Genomic DNA, 20305 nt, shown 5'->3' on the forward strand with positions numbered 1-20305 from the left:
ACCCGCTCGAGCTGGACTTCGAGACAACATCTTCTGGACTAACTTCGCTAACTGGACTGCACAAGCGCACACCACACGAATGTGTTATGTCTTTCATCTGATGCCATTTTCTACTATTATTACACATCTCTATGCTCTGAAACTCTGTATTCTTACAGGACTCTGTTCTCACTTTAGGTCGATATGCCTTCTAATTTCATTTTTTCCTCACTGTTTTAGAACAAATTACTCTGAAGGAAGTAGCGTGTATCTGGGAATTAAGAGGTTTTGAGTTTCTCTAAGCTCCAGTGAGGTGGGACGAGGGCTGATTGGGCATGCCCGCCCTCTGAGCACCAATATACGTCAAGAAGGGCAAAGACTAACTCAGGATTAATTCTCGATGTAATCACATATATGATCATGAGGATGCTAGGATTTGATAATAGTGATACTATTATCAAAGGGGGGGATTGTTAGGTCAAATTTTATTATCAGTAGGTTAAATCAAGATATATGTAGATATATGTAAGTTTAGTTAAGTATTAATTCTTGGCTTATTCTGTGTCAAAATTATATTAGTTGAAACGACCTTAGTCCAGGAACATTCTGTTTATTCTTTGATATGAATGTGTATTTTGAACAGAGAAGTGTCTGAAGGTCTGTTTTAGTGTCAGATCGACTCACACACACACTCTGAAATGGTAGAATTAAAGTTCATGTTAATTCATTCAGTTGAAACCTAGGTCATAGCTTCATAAAAGCTATGAAATATACTGAAATATATTGAAATATACTATGGTAGTGATTTGGATCCCGTAATTATTGAATGCATTCCGTGATTAATATTAGTTTTATAGTTCTAGATTAGTTTCATAATGACATTATAATTATAATTAAGATCTTATGATTCTAAAGGTTTTTAGTTTAAAAGCATTAACCTAATTTAGTTAATTAACCTGTTAGTTGTTTAATTGTTCTCTCTCTTTCAGACATTCTCATTGTTCTTGTGGTTAAGTTGTTCTTATTTTTTATGTTTATTTTCTTATAACATTCCTTGTTTTAGCATTATTAAAGACATATTGTTATTTGTTATTTTGCTTATGTTGATGAAATCAGGATGTAATTTACTGACTTAACACACATTCATGTGTTAAGAAATTATGTTAAATTATTAGATCCTTTCTGTGCAAACTAATGTCTTTGACCTTCTCTGAATAGACTCCGTAGACTATACATTATCTGTGTTTAGACATTCCATGCTCTAACTATAATATTTATCTATCTGTACCTTACTGTCATCAGAAATATGTTTTTATATTATGATTGATTCAAGATCATTACCCACTTCTACACACACACACACACACACACACACACCCCTCTCTGAGGTCACATACAAACACACACATTTGACAGACACAATAGCCATTTGGAGAGATTATGATTTGTTATAAAAGGTGTTTGTAATCTTTCATCTTTGACGAAGTGACTGTGCGAATAAAGTGACGTGAATCTCTTATTCCTTGTCTGTTTTCTCTCGACCTGATCATTCTCGTCCTCGGCCGAGGGTGGCCCACGAAGGAATCGGGGTCTCTGACTGGGGTGAACCCCAACAGAGACCTATAACCTTACTATGCAATGATTATAAATTACTTGCCTTAGTATCTGGTAATCGTCTAAAGTGTGGACTTGTAAAACTTGTAGACAAATATCAATCATCCTTCATGAAGGGAAAAATGTTCAAAACCACGTCTGACTGATTCTGGATATGACTGATTACCAATCGATTATTCAATCAGATAGTCTTGTTTTATTTCTAGACTTTTTCAAAGCATTCGACACTATGGAGCACGATTTTATGTTTATAAAACTCAAAAATCTTGGATTTGGAAAAGGGTTCTGCAAGGTTATTAAAATATTTCACAATGATATTTATAGTTATATCTCTCTTAACCCTTTAATGACACCAAAATTTAAGATGTTACGTGGAATCAGACAAGGCTGCCCAATTTGACCAAAATTATTTATTTTATGTCCACAAATGCGAGCATACTTAACCTTGTGGAATAATATGAAACAAACAGAACTTTATAATGCGAAGGTCATGAGATCATTTTCTTTTTAAATTTGACGAGTTTCTTGCCTGACAGTTAATTAACATTTCCTTTTTTTAAATTATTCATCTGTTTTAATTTAAATATTAAAATGAGTGTTTTTGTGCAGCTGGATTGTGTTCTAGTGAAACAGACGACTGAGAAACAACGTGGCAACGTGCAGGAATTTTACAGAAAACACTCCACACTTTTATTCTGGATCACACAATCTCACTGTAGAACCAGAAAGCCAGAACCCAAACCCAGCGTATAGAGTCTGAGTGAATGTGGTGTGGACTCTGTGGAGGAGCTTCATCGTGTCAGAGACGCTGTAGAAGGACAGAGTTCCTGCACTGTGATCCACATACACTCCTATTCTGGAGGCTGATGGAACTCTGAGATCAGTCTTAATGCTGTTTTGACAGAAAGAGAGAGAAGAAGAAGAACACCACAGTCTCCAGGACTGATTGTTGAATCCAAACAGACACTCTTTACCCCGTCCTTTCCTGCTGATGTCTTTATATGAGACTGATATGGACACACCATCAGCACCGCTCCACTCCACCTCCCAGTAACAGCGTCCACACACACTCTCCTTACACAACACCTGCTCCCAGGAATCAAATCTCTCTGGATGATCAGAGTAACGCTGCTCTCTCTCACTGACTCTCACCGCTCTGTTCTTCTCAGACAGAATGAGGCGACGATGTGCCGTGTTGGGATCCAGAGTCAGATAACAGAAATCTAAAATAAAAGAGAAAAACAAACTGAACAATGTGAACATGAATATCCGTGCTGGGGGCGTGGTCACGAAAACAGCAGTTCGGTTGCAGTGAAAACTTTTCTCTGTACAACAACCAATCAGAATTCAGATACAACAACCAATCAGAATTCAGATACATCCTGTTGCCAAGTAAAACAGTGTTACCAGATTGGGCGGTTTGATGTTATTTCGGGTTTTTTTTATCAGTTGTTTATAAACATTTCGCATGAATGTTCTGAGTGAGAATGCAGCCAGAGACACTTCTACAGCCTTAGGCAGCTGGGCCATAGAAGGTTCACGCTGCACGCTGCATGTTGCACGCTGCACGCTACACGTTCACGTGAAGAACCGGACCGTGGGCCATTAAACTTCATGCTTGGATGTTCACGTGTTGCGTCTGTTCTACTTTGACCGAGTAACCAACAATATGGACTCTTCGGATGACGACGATTGCCTCATTCTGCTTTTACTGAGACAGAGGAAGAGAAAAAGGAACAGAATTTGGAGCCGAGAACACTTCCTTCTGAGAGAAACCCGTGGTGAATTTCACCGAACATTCTATAATCTGCTTGACAATCCCGATGAAGAACTATTTTTCAATTATACCATTCAATTATATTTTTTCTGAAGTTTTCCCCTGAAAGCATAGCGTTATCTCCCTAGACCCGTTCTGATTGGCTGGCGCGGCGGTGACCGCATGCATTGACTGGAATTTCCGTCTTCACGCCTAGAAAAAAGTGTGCATGTTCATTTCATGCTTCACGCGTGAAGTGTGCAGCGTGCAACGTGAACGCCGTTCTATGGCCCAGAGCAAGTCATGCTACGTTTGTCCACTTTTCTTTACACGCGTGTAGCGTGCAGCGTGCAGCATGCAGCGTGCAGCGTGAACCTTCTATGGCCCAGCAGCCTTAGACCCCATCCACACGTAGCCCAGTATCTGCTAAATCAGGGCTTTTCAAAGTGTGGGGCGTGCCCCCCTGGGGGGCGCCAAAGTTCTTCGGGGGGGGGGCAACGTGAGAGACAAAATGGATCAGTTTTTAGTACCTAAAGCTACAGTGAGTGAGGAGACAAAGTCTGGGCCAAGCAAAAAAACAGAGCCTCCAGGATGTTGCGATTTGCAACTTCAGCGCAAATTCAACCAATCCCCACGAATTCAGGGCGGTGTTGCAATTATATCCAATCACCGCAACTTTCCCGCAAATTTGAACAATCGTTGGCGTCGTCTTGAGGTGACGTCGACAAACTACATTCCGCCTTACTTCCGTGTGTTCAAGAGAAGCAGCATGCGCGTCGTGTTGCCAGATTGGGCGATTTCAAGTGCATTTTGGTGGGTTTTGAACATATTTTGGACTGGAAAACGACAGCAGTATCTGGCAACACTGAAAGTGTTTTATGTTTACAGTGAAGGACTGTGTGCACTTTATTTTTTTTTAAACTTAATACAAGAAGTTAATGGATGCCAACATTTTTGGCAAAGTGGTATTTTATTTTCCATTGTTTAGGTAGCTTCAGCATCATACTGTGAGATTCTGTTCAAATTGTTTTCTTCTATGAAGCCTGAGCCATTTATTTTATTAGTTTATAATTATTGTTTAATTTAGTCTTCAGGAGAGACTGACTGTACACAGTACTAGTATTAATAGTTTTTTTTTTCTTACATGAAAGCTGAGGCATTTATATTATATTTTAAGGTAATTTCATGTTGTGCTGTGAGGTTCTATGCACTTTAACTTTTGAACCAACAGGTGCATTTGGATAAGTAAAGCCTATTTTTCTGCATTTTTGTAGTCCTGGTAATCTTTTATATTGGTAAAGTTGTTTATAGGACCATTTCTCTTTGTTTTTTTAATCAATAGTTTTTCAGTAATAACTTAATATTTAACATATCACTCAATTTTAATCACAAAAAGAGAAAATCGCAACAATTTCTCGTAACTTTCACTTCCTCCCGCAATGTAATCGCAACAAAACCTAAAAAACACCGCAACTTTCATCGCAATTTTTTTGGAAAAACCCCCGCAACATCAGACATTTTAGCCCACAACAATCACAAAAAAGGCCCGCGGAATCCTGGGGGACTGGAAAAAGAAGGAAGTATGACCACGATTATTTAAAGTTTGGATTTTCATGGACTGGATCTGAAGATGCTCCACTGCCACAGTGTGTTGTCTGCCAAGAGATGCTAGTTAACAATGCTATGGGATGTTTAAAATGTGTAAAACAAGATGTTTTAAAAAGCACAGATGTTTAAAATGTGAAAAAGAAAAAAATAACGTGTACAACAACCATTTTTTTAAAATACGAATGGAACATTAAGTATAGCAACAACAAAAATTGTAAGGGGGGGGCGCTGTTGTTTATTTGCTGTCCGAGGGGGGGCTGACTCTCCCACACTTTGAAAACCCCTGTGCTAAATCGAAGATATTTTTCTACGTTTTGGCCTGTCATCCACATGAAAACACATCAAAAACAAATATTTTAAAAAAACTCCGGGCAACGTGAAGATTTTTGAAAACTCCGTTTATGCCTTTTCGTGTAGACAGAGATAACCGGAGGTTTGCGTTTTAGAACGTCACAATCTGCGCCAAAAAAATGACAAATCTGCCCTGACGTCAAACGTGCGACCTTTGTTTACTGCAGAAGCCAGATTAAGCATGGACAAAGAGTAATGGATCGGAGTAGTGCCTTGAAAGCGTTAATTATTGTGCAGGTGCTATTTACATGTTTAATTTTAGAAGCCCAACTACTGATAAGATTCTCAATCAACGTTTTCTTGCGTCTTTTGAAGTTTATACTCCAAAACTGTGTTTAGAAGCAATTCTGTCTCCGAGTCTGTCCAGACGAACGAGCTTGGCGTCATGTTTTATGTTTAGGCGGAAGTGACGCCAACAGAGGGCTATTCTGATGTGATTAGGGGGTAGGATTTGGGGAAATAATGCCATCTACAGGTTTGGAATGCTTATGAATGTGATTGAAAACGCAGATGTTTGGTTAAGTGTGGAAGGGATTTTTTTCGAAGACGAGGTGGTGTGGATAAAACATTTTTATAAACCGGGGGGGGGGGGGGGGGGGGGGGGGGGGATGTTCGGTTTTAAAAATACCCGGCTACGTGTGTACATGGCCTTAGAAGGACTTTGATGCAGCACATTCTATGTACTATCTCCGTCCACTAGTCTACATCCAATCCAGTGGCGGCTGGTGGGCTTTGAAATAGGGGAAGCTCAGTTTTAGGTCTACGTAATACAATTTTTCAATTATTTGTTATTTGTCATGAGTCAATTTGTTGTTATGTGGGTCTGTCTCAGAAACTGGTCTCTCATTTGGGACATTATGGTCAAAAAAATAAATTTTCTAATTTTACTATTTTTATTTTTTTTTTGCATTTACCCAACACTCAATGTTTCTTTTATCATGTTTAATAAGAATAAAGATAGCGTCTTGCTTTATCTGGCCTCTGCTGTGGAATTTGTTTTATTACAATTCAAATGTTTTTGTAAAATTTTTTTGAAAATATTGAAAAAAATTTCCTCTTTTTGATTGATTGGATTAAAAATGCCAAGTTATGATGACAATTGATTATTCACTTAAATATGAATAATACGATACCATTTTGGGTATTTGATATGGCAAAATAGGACACAATGTAAAAATCAAGAACGCACCGGAAAGATGAGAATAACGGAGGTGGTAAAAGAACAGCGACTGTACCGGCTGAAGGTCGCGCGGGTCTCTGCTGTGGCGCGCGAGCAACGGGACATCACTACCGCACTGGACGGAGCGCGAGGCGGGGGTGGGGCAAAATGACTGGCCGTACTTTGCCATTATAGCAGATAGATACCAGCTGTTAGCAGCTAGCACTGCAGATCCCAATAAGGCTCAAGCTAGCCTACAACCACGTTGATTGAACTACAAATGAAATAAACGAGTGAATTCACAAATGATCAAACTGATAGAATGGATGAAAGTTAATGGAGCACAATGAGTAATATTTACATTTATTTACAGAGTAATGTACAGAGACATCAATGAGAAGAAACGTTTATATGAAAAGAAATTCGGACAGCACTTTGGCACACAAGTACACTTTCTCGACATCCGCTAGGGACTGACTGATCATGCTTCCGTGTTCCTTGCCGAAGAACAGCGACTGCCCTCCTCATGTCTTTCAAACACCACCTCCAATAATCCTTTATCAGCCCGGCTTCTTGGCCCGCAAAGATACCCTTTGGCAGCAAAGGTGATTCTCGTAGCGAACTGCAAGTTCGTCAGACATCACTCAAATAAGTTACAGGATGACATAGGGATAGTTATGAACGTAAATACAATCTTGGGCATATATTATGTTATGCAAGTTATTGTTTTAATGAGAATTCAACGTCGTAGACGCTGCAGTTTGGGGAGAGAATTTTAGGGGAAGTTCAGCTTCCCTTGTTGTCTCTGAGAAATCGCCCCTGATCCAATCCAATCCATATTAAACACTTCTGTGACCCAATCAGAGATCACGGGCATCACACGACACAGAAACCTAGTTTACCCAGCACCCCTTAGGTATTTTAAACAACCAAAATCGAGCATTGGCTTAAATTGATCATTAACAAACATTTATCTCATTAAGTATTATTTAAACAAACCAATGTTGATGTAACTGTAAGACTAATATGAATGTGTGTAATGTAGTGCAGAAACTGAACTCATAAACTAGTAAATAAGAATAACGCAATCCATTCTCCATTTTCTCTTCTCATGTTACATTCAGCCATGCATCGGAGCCGAACTTTTTTTTTTTAATTGAAGTATATAAAACAGGTATAATCTAACAAATCCACAAAAATCAGGATAACAGATGAAGAAAATACATGGATGTAGACAAAAATAAATTAAGCAGAATAACTAGGCCTATGGGGCGGCACGGTGGTGTAGTGGTTAGCGCTGTCGCCTCACAGCAAGAAGGTCCGGGTTCGAGCCCCGTGGCCGGTGAGGGCCTTTCTGTGTGGAGTTTGCATGTTCTCCCCGTGTCCGCGTGGGTTTCCTCCGGGTGCTCCGGTTTCCCCCACAGTCCAAAGACATGCAGGTTAGGTTAACTGGTGACTCTAAATTGACCGTAGGTGTGAATGTGAGTGTGAATGGTTGTCTGTGTCTATGTGTCAGCCCTGTGATGACCTGGCGACTTGTCCAGGGTGTACCCCGACTTTCGCCCGTAGTCAGCTGGGATAGGCTCCAGCTTGCTTGTGACCCTGTAGAACAGGATAAAGCGGCTAGAGATAATGAGATGAGATGAGAAGTAGGCCTATAAAATTAATAAAACAAACAGGATAAAAAGATAAATAAATAAAAAATAAATAACCTCAGCAATGCAGATGTTAGATATGCATCATAGCCTAACATAGCCTACATAATATTCTGTGTGTGCGCCACCTACTGGTGCATGTAGGATTCAGAACACAGCAGATGATTGCAGAGTTATAATCTGATTGAACCACACGGAGCCGAGTACCAGACAGCAGATTCTTCACCTCCAGCACTGACGGCCTCATGTTGCTATTTGTTCGATTTACAAATAGTATACTGGACTTTAGCTGCATATTTTTGCTTTACAAGATAGGCATCAAGTCCATTTTACATTTTGGGCGGTTTTAAGTGCATGTTGGCGGGTTTTGAACATATTTTGGGCTGGAAAACGTCAGCAGTATCTGGCAACCCTGAAGTAAAATTGTAACCTGTCGAAGTTCTCGAGCCCTCGTGCTGTTTTACCGTTAGATCAATCACATATCAGCTTAAACTAGCATTCTAAAACTAGTTAAAGATCCCACAGAAGAGAGCGACTCCCCCTGCCAGCCTCATGGAACGCAGTGTTTAAGGCTCCGGATGGGTTTTATTTCCATTTATGAGGGAAAGGAACATACACCCTCCCGACAGTCAGTGCAGTATTCGCTTGGAAAACACATTTGCAAATTGGTAGAATGAGTTCATCATCACATGCAAGATTTGCAGTTAATTAAATGGATTTCATATTATTATTATTATTATTATTATTCATGAATTACTACAGTTCTGAACTTCAAATGTTAAAAGTCTGGCCTTTGGAGAGATGATGGAGACTCTTTTGGTGGAACACAACAGAGCAAAATATTGTGACCCTCTAATGTTGACCTGAAGTTGGCACCACTGGGGGTTGGCATTGGGTTTTTGTCCCCACCAATGTTAATACCAAACCTACGCCCTTGCCTACATGTTATATCGTTCTAATTGTTGTGACTTTTATCCAAATGACAGCTGGCAATACGTTGTTACTTTGCACTTTTTGTTGATCTGGGTACTAATCTTTGAGAAACTGGATTGGCAGAATGTTGCCTGTGAAGAAATAAATGTCTTTTTATAAAAAATGTCTTTTTACTACCCTGTGCCAAGTTAATATTCACTTCAGTGCAATTTTTAAGAGCCATAAATTGTATTTTATTTATCGTTTTTGTTGTGAGTGGTTTTGTTTGATTGTTGTTTTATTTCTTTCGCTTATTTATTTAGATTTATTTTTTACGTTCCACTGTTGAATTGAATAAGTTGACTGAATTAAAAAGTTTACTGTTCTATGAAAGGGTGTATTTGCATGATCATTATTATTTTACTAGTGGCATAAAATTGTCTTGAAAAGACGTCAACAATAATATCGTTTATCGCAATAATTTGAGACAATATATCATCCAACAAAATTTGTTATCATGACAGGCCCAGAAGAGTGTGTGTGTGTGTGTGTGTGTGTGTGTGTGTGTGTGTGTGTGTGTGTGTGTGTGTGTGTGTTAGATGTACATTTCAGAAACTCTTCTCTGCTCTGTGGTTCTGGTCCTGAAATGATCTGAACTGCTGCAGCTGTGGAGAGAAAAATGGAAACATGAATTTGTGTAAAAGATGGAAAGAGTTGAAAGTGATCCAGTCAGTTTATTCATTTTAAATCAGTGTTTTAGTTCAAAGTGTCGGGTGAATAAAGTGTCTGCAGAAAAGAAAGCAGGAGCATCGCTAAGAAATAACACATCACTGTGTTTCTCCAGCAGGAACAGCTCCTCTTACCATGTGGAGGGATTTTGTTGAATTCGTCCTCACAGAATTCCTCGAGTCTCTTTTTCAGATCTGAGAGAGAATTCCTCACTCCATCAAATGAGAGATGTTGATGGACAGTGACGCTGGCTGTGTGAAATGATGGTCTGTGTAATTGAGGAGAGTGTCGTCCAGAAGCTAAAACCTACAGAAAGCAAATGAAATGTAAAACCCACTTGTGATGTCAGACAGGGACATTTATTGTTCCCTTAATGAGAGGTGTTTTAGAGAGTGTGTGAGGAACAGCTGGCTCTGTAGATCAGACAGTGAGTGTTACCTGGAGGAAATGGATGTGATCGTGTGTGTGTGAAAGCTGCTCCAGCTCAGTGACTCTCCTCTGAAGATCAGCAATCTCCTGCTCCAGTTGCTCCAGGAGTCGTTCAGCTCGACTCAGTTCAGCCTTCTCCTGATCTCTGATCAGCTCCGTCACCTCCCAGCGCTTTTTCTCCATGGAGCTGATCAGCTCAGTAAAGATCCTCTCACTGTCCTCCACTGCTGTCTGTGCACTGAGCTGTTAGGACACACACACACACACACACACACACACAAGATTTAAAGCTCATCTATCATTCCCTCTCTTACTGGGACTGTAAATGACTCGTTGTCCATGTTGTGTGTGTTTCTAGGAGCAGCTCTGTCTCTGCTCACTGCTCACCTTTATAGTGTTCACAGCCTGTTTCAGCTCCTGCACCTTCTTCTGCTTCTCCTGGATTCTCTGCTGGGATTTCATCTGCTCCTCCTTTAACTCACTCTGAGGACAAATAAAATACATTCAGCTTTTTATACAGTACGAGCAAACTGGTTCCATATTAATGTCAGTTCAAAGTACATTCATGTTTCACTCCGAAGGTTATGTACTCTGTGTGTGTGTGTGTGAGAGAGAGAGAGAGAGAGAGAGAGAGAGAGAGAAATGTTCACTAACTGATCTGGGCTGGGTTTCCCGAAAGCCTCTTAAGGCCAAGAGAGTTTTAAATGACCTCTTAAGATCCATCATCAAGCTAACGTGGTTTTCCCGAACAACATTGTAGCACAAGTCGTCCTTTAGTTTGCTCGGAATTTACGAGAGACCCGGAGCACTCGTTCAAAACAAAGAGCGACTCGCTCGCTGCCGAATCCACAGAATGCGCATGCGGCTCTGAGGGACTCTCACAGTCAGCGGGGGAACCTGGGGTTGAATCTGCTGGTGATGTTCAATTAGTTTTCTTCTACATTGCAAATACATCGAGTTAATTATCAGAGGCAAACAGTAACGAAGTACATTTACTTGAGTTCTGTACTGAAGTACACTTTTTGAGTATCTGTACTTTACTTGAGTATTTTTTTTTGGAAACTTATTTTTCATTTTTGGAAACATTTGAAAGACAAATGTCGTACTTTTTACTCCACTACATTTCTATCAAGGTCCTCGTTACTCGTTACTATGAAGCAGATTTGAAAGTGGATGTTTTTTTCTTTTCTTTTCTAAAACGTGATTGGTTTTTCCGCAGGTGACACTGAGACAGTCTATCAGTAATCACTAGGGTCACGTCACGTCCATAGACTGGATAAAATCAAGATCAATGATTTCTCCGCAGCATTATTTAACACGATCAGTTGATGGCAGAATGGAAGGAGGCGGTTCTTCTGGGGAATGCACACACCCACGGTTCTATAGCTAGAACCCATGGTTCAGTTTTCTGAAAGGAAAAAAAAAAAGTCATTTCATTTTAAATGTTTGCTTTTTTTGCCTAAAACGGAGCACAGCACAGCTTACAAAACCTCGCCATCCAACCTGCGGAAGCATATTGAGGGATATAAACGTTTTATTCCAAGAGAAAGCTTGCAGTGAAGTTGTCTGTGCTTTAGAGCTCGCGATAACGTTGCAATCGCTACACAGTCTGATTAGTCAAATGACTTTCTGTGGATTTGCCAAGTTGCCATCGCCTTGTCCACGGCTAATGTTTACACATAGCTAGTTAACTTGGACACTGTTAGTTAGCATGTAAAAACGGAGTTACACTAACATGAATAACGTTCACTTTTCTGAAGTCCTTTCAGAAATGTTTTATTATAATCTTGCCAATTAAACAAAAAAGTAGAAATCTTTCTTTTCTCGTAATATTAGCTGCCCAATATGATTTCGAGTTTGAAAAGAGTTTGTTAGCATGTCAGGTGGAGCTTCACTGACATGATTCCACAGGCAGATTCATATGTGCATGAATACATACACTTAACAAACTGCTGGAATTTTTTGTTTTGATGTCAGATGATGGTCTTGCACCTTTTTTTTGTTGTCTTGCTTAAAGCAGAGTTGCTGTTGGGCCGTTATTAAGCTCGAGGTGCGGATCTGGGTTTTAATCAGGTTGGATTGTCCTTTTTATTTTCTGAGCAAGCTGCATTTACAGCTGTTCCACTGTCTTCCTGATTAACACACACATACATGTGTGCACACACTGCCAGAGCTGGGTCAGAACACTACCATGCTGCTTTGTGGCGGTGGGGAGGAGGGTTACAATAAAAAAATGACAATGACAATGGGTCTTTTTCAGTTCAGTTGTGTTTCATTGTGTAACATTCTACCAGGCGTTTATTCTACAGGTTCTACAAGTTAGTCAGTTAATCCAGTCAGGTGTTTCAGAGGCATTAGGTTTTGTAAGCGTTGTGGCTATAATACAACAATGCATTGACAGAAAATGTACTTTTAATACTTAAGGATTTTTAAAAGCAAATACTGCAGTACTTTAACTGAAGTAAAAATTTGACTGTCCAACTTTCACTTGTATCGGAGTAACATTTGCCCAGTGGGATCTGTACTTTGACTTAAGTAATGAAGTTGGGTTCTTTGTCCAGCTCTGTTAATTATTAAATAAATATACACAAAACACGATGAATATATTTCAGTATGTTATGGAATTACGTATGGATATCAGAATGTCACATTTATATCACTATATTTTAATCAAATTTAGCTCCATTAGGCGAGTGATTAACTAATTTAGTGTTATAAATGACACACATTTCTGCACCTCTAATGGTGTGTGTGTGTGTGTGTGTGTGTGTGAGAGAGAGAGAGGTTTTGATGTGTGTGTAGTGTGTACCTAAGAAGGTTGAATTGACCTCCTTATATATAAGGTTGACTATATATATTAAACCTCCTTTGGTACACACTACACACAGATCAAAACCTCTCTCTCTCTCTCTCTCTCTCTGTGCACTTATAAGGGAGAACATGGCCCACTCTGCACTGTGGAAAACAGCTGAAATAATCCTGACTGCATGATCGGGGGGTAACAGTGAAATGAGCGAGCACGGGGAACACATTTACCTCATTATTTAGCTTATTATTTGTTCATTCTTTCATGTGAACGTTTGTTCATTTCATTAAAAACACGCTTGGAATAAAAAAAAATTGCCAAAAACAAAATAGTTTCATTAATTAATTACCACATTATATATGTAATGCTTCCAGATGATACTATATATTATCTTATTTTAAACACTTTATATTTCATTAGATTTTGGTTAAAAACCAGCACCATGTGACGTTATCGACTGGATTTAGCAACTACTAATGCCTTCAGCAACGACAGTACGATTGCCTTTAGCAGCTACTAATGCCTATATCGGGGACGCGACCTGCAACGACGCTCTTCATCCTGTTGCTCTTTAGACTCCTTCTTACGAGCGAGTTCCGGAAAACCACACACAGAGACAACGTTCATTCCTTAAGAGAGTCTCTCAACTCTCTCTTTAGGTCTAAAGGGCACCGTTATCAGGAAACCCACCCCTAACCAGATTACGACCATCACTGAAGATAAATTTAACACTCTGTTCACCAGAACACAGACAATTTTAATCAGCTTTTACAGAATCCTTCTGATTGAGACACACATTGAAATTAAAGTTCAAATCATATCACTGACTAAAGCACCTGTTTCTAGATGGGAAACTATAATTAAGATGATTTAATTCTGGAAAGATTTCTAGTTCTCACCTGTTTCTCAGCTCTTTCTTTTGCAACTGAACCAGCGTCATGGTCTTTATGTTTCTCCAACATGCACAAATAACAGATGCAGGTTTGATCAGTACGACAGTAGATCTCAATCAGCTTGTTATGTTCAGAGCAGATCTTCTCTTGGAGTTTTGCTGAGGCTTCAATTAATGTGTGTTTTCTCAAAGCAGGAACTTCAAGATGAGGTTTCAGATGAGTTTCACAATAAGAAGCCAAACAAATGAGACAGGATTTGATGGCTTTGTGTTTTCTCCCGGTGCAGAAATCACACTCCACATCTCCAGGTCCAGCGTAACAGTGAGCAGGAGAAGCAGCTTGGATTTCAGTCTTCTTCAGTTTCTCCACCACTTCATCCAGCATGTTGTTTCTGCGTAGAACAGGCCTTGTCGTGAAAGTGTCTCTGCACTGAGGACAGCTGTAGACGCCCTTCTGATCCTCCTGATCCCAGCAGCCATTAATACACGCCTTACAGAAACTGTGACCACAGGAGATAGTCACCGGATCCTTCAGGACATCCAGACACACTGGACACCTGAACTGGTCCTGAGCTACTGAAATACTGGCCTCGGCCATTTTCCTGAACTCACACACTGAGTGAGAGAGAGAGAGAGAGAGAGAGAGAGGGGTTAGTTTTGTTTTCTCTGAAATGAGGCGTGACCTCCTGGTCCTGTGTCTGTGAAAGAGAGATAATGTGAGAGGAGGAGCACAAACACAGAGGGATCATGAACACTCCTCTATTAACCATTTCATCTCCCTTCAGTGCAGAAATATAACCCATGTAGCCGCACTGATTAGGATTAATTTCATGAAATACTCACAGAATGGATCTTAATTTTCTGGACTTTTCCACCTACTGACACCTCAAGCACAACTTACAGCCTTGTTGATAAATTACAATTGTTTCACTTGAACAGCTTTTTCCTCGTGACATCTTTAAACTGATCTTCATCCCTAAAGAATGTTGGAGCCATTTTAAAAGTGAGGAGGACGCAGCTGTCAGGAAGGAAAACTGTATTTTATTGATTTTGCATTGTTTATTGCTAATAAAAATCACAAAAGTGGATCTTTATTAAACATAATCTCCATTTCACTCAGTATGAGCGCTCCAGCCTTCACGAGTGCCTGAACCCTTCATGACGTGCTGTTAATGGAAACTAATCCACTTTGTGTTGGGTCACATCCCACCACCTCATCGCAGATTAGTTTCCTGGAGCAGCATGCCTCATCCTGTTTTATTCCTGACATCATGTTTTATCAAGAACATTATTCTGGGTTGATGAAGAATTCTTTCTCATGAACAGATTGTTGAGATGGAAATGAAGTTGGTAGATGAATATGTTTGAGATCAGAGATCCTGAGTCGCCTCAATCAGTCATTAGATGTGTCTTTGAGAAGTTGGAGAACACTGGAGAACCAGGAGGAAACCCACACTGACACTGGTCATTTTAACATTGTTAACAGACTGAAATGAATCTCCTGAAAGGCAGAAGAAAGAAATCTGCTAGTTGTGTTAACACAAGACTTTATCTAATCCCAGTCAGTGCAGGGTTCAAACCCCATCCACCAGAAATATCATTAAAATCAAAGGGAAAGGCAGAGATGAGGCGAGATCATCAACAGGAGATCTATCCAGAATAAACACGGCTCACAGCTGAGGAGATTTACTAACTTGAGCTTCTTTTAGGGACGCTCCCATTCGAAGCGATTTGGTGTCCTTTCAGGATTGGAACTACTAGTTCACATATTGTGACCAAGCACACACACATTAAATACAAGTTTCTTTTTTTTTTCAAAATTAATTTTATTTCTTTTTCAATAATAAACTTATGTCATCATAAAATTCTTTATGTAAAAGTAAGTTTTTAATTTTAATATCTAATTGTTTATTTCTCATTTTTTGAATAATTTTATCATGCAAGTTTGGATATTTGATACAATCTAGAAGCAGGTGTTTGACATTCTTTTACACCACAAGTTGGACACTGATTGGAGTTTTTTTTTTAAAGAAATTGTGTATCATTTGGCGCGCAGGTGGCCAAGTGGTTAGAACGCTTGACCGCTAAGCGAATGGTCCCTGGTTCGAGCCTCGGCTCGGCAGGGATCTGGGGCTCGCTCCCTGTCCACCCAGCAGTGAATGGGGACCTGGTGAAAACACTGGGGAAGTTAAAGGCGGCGAGGAAAGGAACTGGCCACCCTACCTCACTATGCCGATGGCCCAGGACAAGTGCGCTCTCTAACAGGCACTCCCCCAAGGTACGAAAATGTATATGGGACTCCCCTTTGCTTTTGTGTATCATTCAGTAGATATTTTCCAAATCTCAGTCTTGTAATTCTCCTGTGTTTGTTTCTGTCAGAATATGTATTATGTGTTGCAATATTTGGTTCAAGTTGGTTGAAGAATCTACCAGTTTGGCAATTTTCCCATCCGTCTTGCCATATTGGAAAAATAGCATCTTTGATATGTTTTGTAATATCAGAAGTGGTAAAAGGGTAATGAATGCCATAATAGGTTTGATTTACTGATCTTTTGGCCAATTTATCAGCCATTTCATTTCCTTTAATACCCACAGGAGCTGGAATCCAACAAAAAACAACCTTACCACCCATAAGATAAAACTTGCACATCAGCTATCGGAAAGCTAATAATTCTATGTCATTATCTTCCTTTTGAATTTTTTGTAAGGCAGACAAGGAATATCAGAAAATATCACACTTTGAAAGCGAGGTTTATCAATAAGAAGTTCCAAAGCCTTTGTTATTGCTAGTAACTCAGCTCTAAAAATAGTACCATTTGAGATTTTATAATCTTTTTGAATATGTAGACTTGGAACTACAACGCCAGATGCACAATCAAAATCTTTTTTTGAACAATCAGTAAATATATCTAAGTGTTGAATGTATTTGAGTTGAATGTGTTCTAATGCCAATTGTAACATGTAGCAACTACTATCCTCTTGTTTAGAGATTTTAGCGACAAAATCCAAGTCAACTTTTGGAGATTGGGATTCCCAGAATGGAAAAGGATCAACCAAAGGATTACAAGCTGGAACCGGAAGACTATTAACGAAACGAACAACTTTAGAAAATATAGGACAAAAGTGAAGATTAAGGTCACAATGTTGTTCTGCTAAAAAACATTTTTTGTTGGATTATCTTCAAAAGATCTATATTTAATTGCACTTTGAGTTTGTTTGAATTATCTTCTTAGGTCCAAAGGTATAATAGAGCAGTCTATCTCCAAAACAGAGATAGGAGTACATTGAAGAGCACCAGTGCAGATTCTAAGGCATTGATTTTGAATAACATCTAATTGTCTTTTCCTAGAAATACATGCAGTATCATAAACTTCCCAACCATAATCAAGACATGATAAAATTAAAGATTTCTAGAGAATGATCATTGTTTCTTTGTCAATACCCCACTTGAGATTTACTAACACACCTGAAGGGTTCACACTTCCTGTCTGCTTTTTCTTCTTCCTTGTGTTGAAAGGCAGCCAGCATCCTTATTATTGCATTGCTGCCACTTTCTGAATCAATTCCTTGCACCATTCTAAAGTGTCTTGCAAAAGTATTCATCCCCCTTGGTGGTTGTCCTGTTTTGTTGCATTACAAGCTGGAATTAAAATGGATTTGGGGGGTTAGAACCATTTGATTTACACAACATGCCAACCACTTTAAAGGTGAAAATTGTTGTTTTATTGTTCCACAAACAATAATTAAGGTGAAAAAACAGAAATCTGGAGTGTGAATAGGTATTCACTCCCCAAAGTCAATACTTTGTAGAGCCACCTTTTGCTGCAATTACAGCTGCAAGTCTCTTGGGGTATGTCCCTGTTAGCTTAGCACATCTAGCCACTGGGATTTTTGCCCATTCATCAAGGCAAATCTGCTCACACTCCTTCGTTAGATGGGTTGTTTTGATGTACAGCGATCTTCAAGTTATGCCACAGATTCTCAATTGGTTTGAGGTCTGGGCTTTGTTCAAGCCATTCCAAGACATTTAAATGTTTCCCTTTAAACCACTCCAGTGTAGCTTTCACAGAATGTTTAGGATCATTGTCCTGCTGGAACATGAAACTTCATCTCAGTCTCAAACCTCTGACTGACTCAAACAGGTTTTCCTCCAGAATTGCCCTGTATTTTGTGCAATCCATCTTTCCTTCAGTCCTGACCAGCTTTCCTGTCCCTGTAGATGAAAAATATCCCCACAGCATGATGCTGCTGCCACCATGCGTCACTGTAGGAATGGTGTTCTCAGGATGTTGGGTTTACACCACACTTGGCATTTCCCATGATGGCCATAAAGACCAATTTTAGTCTCATCTGACCAGAGAATCTTCTTTCATTTGTTTGAGGAGTATGCCACATATTGTTGGGCAAACTGAAAACATGTTTTCTTCTTATTTTTGTTCCTGTAAGCAATGGCTTTTTTCTGGCCATTCTTTCATAAAGTCCCACTCTGTGGAGTGTACAGCTTAAAGTGGTCTTATGGACAGATACTCCCATCTCCGCTGTGGATCTTTGCAGCTCCTTTATTTATGGCTCATAAAAATTGCACTGAAGTGAATATTAACTTGGCACAGGGTAATAAAAAGACATTCTTTTCTTCACAGGCAACATTCTGCCAATCCAGTTTCTCAAAGATTAGTACCCAGATCAACAAAAAGTGCAAAGTAACAACGTATTGCCAGCTGTCATTTGGATAAAAGTCACAACAGTTAGAACGAGATAACATGTAGGCAAGGGCGTAGGTTTAGTATTAACATTGGTGGGGACAAAAACCCAATGCCAACCCCCAGTGGTGCCAACTTCAAGTCAACATTAGAGGGTCACAATATTTTGCTCTGTTGTGTTCCACCAAAAGAGTCTCCATCATCTCTCCAAAGGCCAGACTTTTAACATTTGAAGTTCAGAACTGTAGTAATTCATGAATAATAATAATAATAATAATAATATGAAATCCATTTGATTAACTGCAAATCTTGCATGTGATGATGAACTCATTCTACCAATTTGCAAATGTGTTTTCCAAGCGAATAGCGCACTGACTGTTGGGAGGGTGTATGTTCCTTTCCCTCATAAATGGAAATAAAACCCATCCGGAGCCTTAAACACTGCGTTCCATGAGGCTGGCAGGGGGAGTCGCTCTCTTCTGTGGGATCTTTAACTAGTTTTAGAATGCTAGTTTAAGCTGATATGTGATTGATCTAATGGTAAAACAGCACGAGGGCTCAAGAACTTTGACAGGTTCCAATTTTACTTCAGGGTTGCCAGATACTGCTGACGTTTTCCAGCCCAAAATATGTTCAAAACCCGCCAACATGCACTTAAAACTGCCCAAAATGTAAAATGTACTTGATGCCTATCTTGTAAAGTAAAAATATGCAGCTAAAGTCCAGTATACTATTTGTAAATCGAACAAATAGCAACATGAGGCCGTCAGTGCTGGAGGTGAAGAATCTGCTGTCTGGTACTCGGCTCCGTGTGGTTCAATCAGATTATAACTCTGCAATCGTCTGCTGTGTTCTGAATCCTACATGCACCAGTAGGTGGCGCACACGCAGAATATTATGTAGGCTATGTTAGGCTACGATGCATATCTAACATCTGCATTGCTGAGGTTGTTTATTTTTTATTTATTTATCTTTTTATCCTGTTTGTTTTATTAATTTTATAGGCCTAGTTATTCTGCTTAATTTATTTTTGTCTACATCCATGTATTTTCTTCATGTGTTATGCTGATTTTTGTGGATTTGTTAGATTGTACCTGTTTTATATACTTCCATTAAAAAAAAAAAGTTAGGCTCCGATGCATGGCTGAATGTAACATGAGAAGAGAAAATGGAGAATGGATTGCGTTATTCTTATTTACTAGTTTATGAGTTCAGTTTCTGCACTACATTACACACATTCATATTAGTCTTACAGTTACATCGACTTTTTTTGTTTAAATAATACTTAATGAGATTAATGTTTATTGTTAATGATTAATTTAGGCCAATGCTCGATTTTGGTTGTTTAAAATACCTAAGGGGTGCTGGGTAAACTAGGTCTTTGTGTCGTGTGCAGTCAGTCCTGGAGTCTGTGTTGTTTTTCTTCTTCTCTCTCTTTCTATCACAACAGCATTGAGACTGTTCTCAGAGTTCCATCACCCTCCAGAATAGGAGTGTATGTGTATCACAGTGCAGGAACTCTGTCCTTCTACAGCGTCTCTGACACGATGAAGCTCCTCCACAGAGTCCACACCACATTCACTCAGACTCTATATGCTGGGTTTGGACCCTACTGGTTTTCTGGTTCTACAGTGAGATTGTGTGATCCAGAATAAAAGTGTGTAGTGTTTTCTGTAAAATTCCTGCACGTTGCCACGTTGTTGCTCAGTCGTCTG

General features: G+C 39.5%; 2 protein-coding genes across 2 annotated transcripts; both read right to left on the reverse strand.

Moving 5' to 3' along the window:
- Positions 1 to 2259: 2259 nt before the first annotated feature.
- LOC132878553 (stonustoxin subunit beta-like) lies at positions 2260 to 2997 on the reverse strand. The gene has a single exon (XM_060913675.1). The coding sequence runs from the start codon at positions 2854 to 2856 to the stop codon at positions 2284 to 2286; it is 573 nt and encodes a 190-aa protein (XP_060769658.1). The 5' UTR covers positions 2857 to 2997; the 3' UTR covers positions 2260 to 2283.
- A 6239-nt stretch (positions 2998 to 9236) lies between these two features.
- Positions 9237 to 14508, reverse strand: LOC132879534 (E3 ubiquitin/ISG15 ligase TRIM25-like). Its single transcript, XM_060913730.1, has 5 exons — positions 13898 to 14508; positions 10580 to 10675; positions 10202 to 10435; positions 9898 to 10069; positions 9237 to 9699 (listed from the first exon to the last, which is right to left on the reverse strand). Exons 1-5 carry the CDS (start codon positions 14486 to 14488, stop codon positions 9530 to 9532), a joined length of 1263 nt encoding a protein of 420 aa, XP_060769713.1. The 5' UTR covers positions 14489 to 14508; the 3' UTR covers positions 9237 to 9529.
- Between the last annotated feature and the right edge of the window lie 5797 nt (positions 14509 to 20305).

This window comes from Neoarius graeffei, chromosome 2 (genome assembly GCF_027579695.1).
Source record: "Neoarius graeffei isolate fNeoGra1 chromosome 2, fNeoGra1.pri, whole genome shotgun sequence".
Classification (NCBI taxonomy): domain Eukaryota; kingdom Metazoa; phylum Chordata; class Actinopteri; order Siluriformes; family Ariidae; genus Neoarius; species Neoarius graeffei.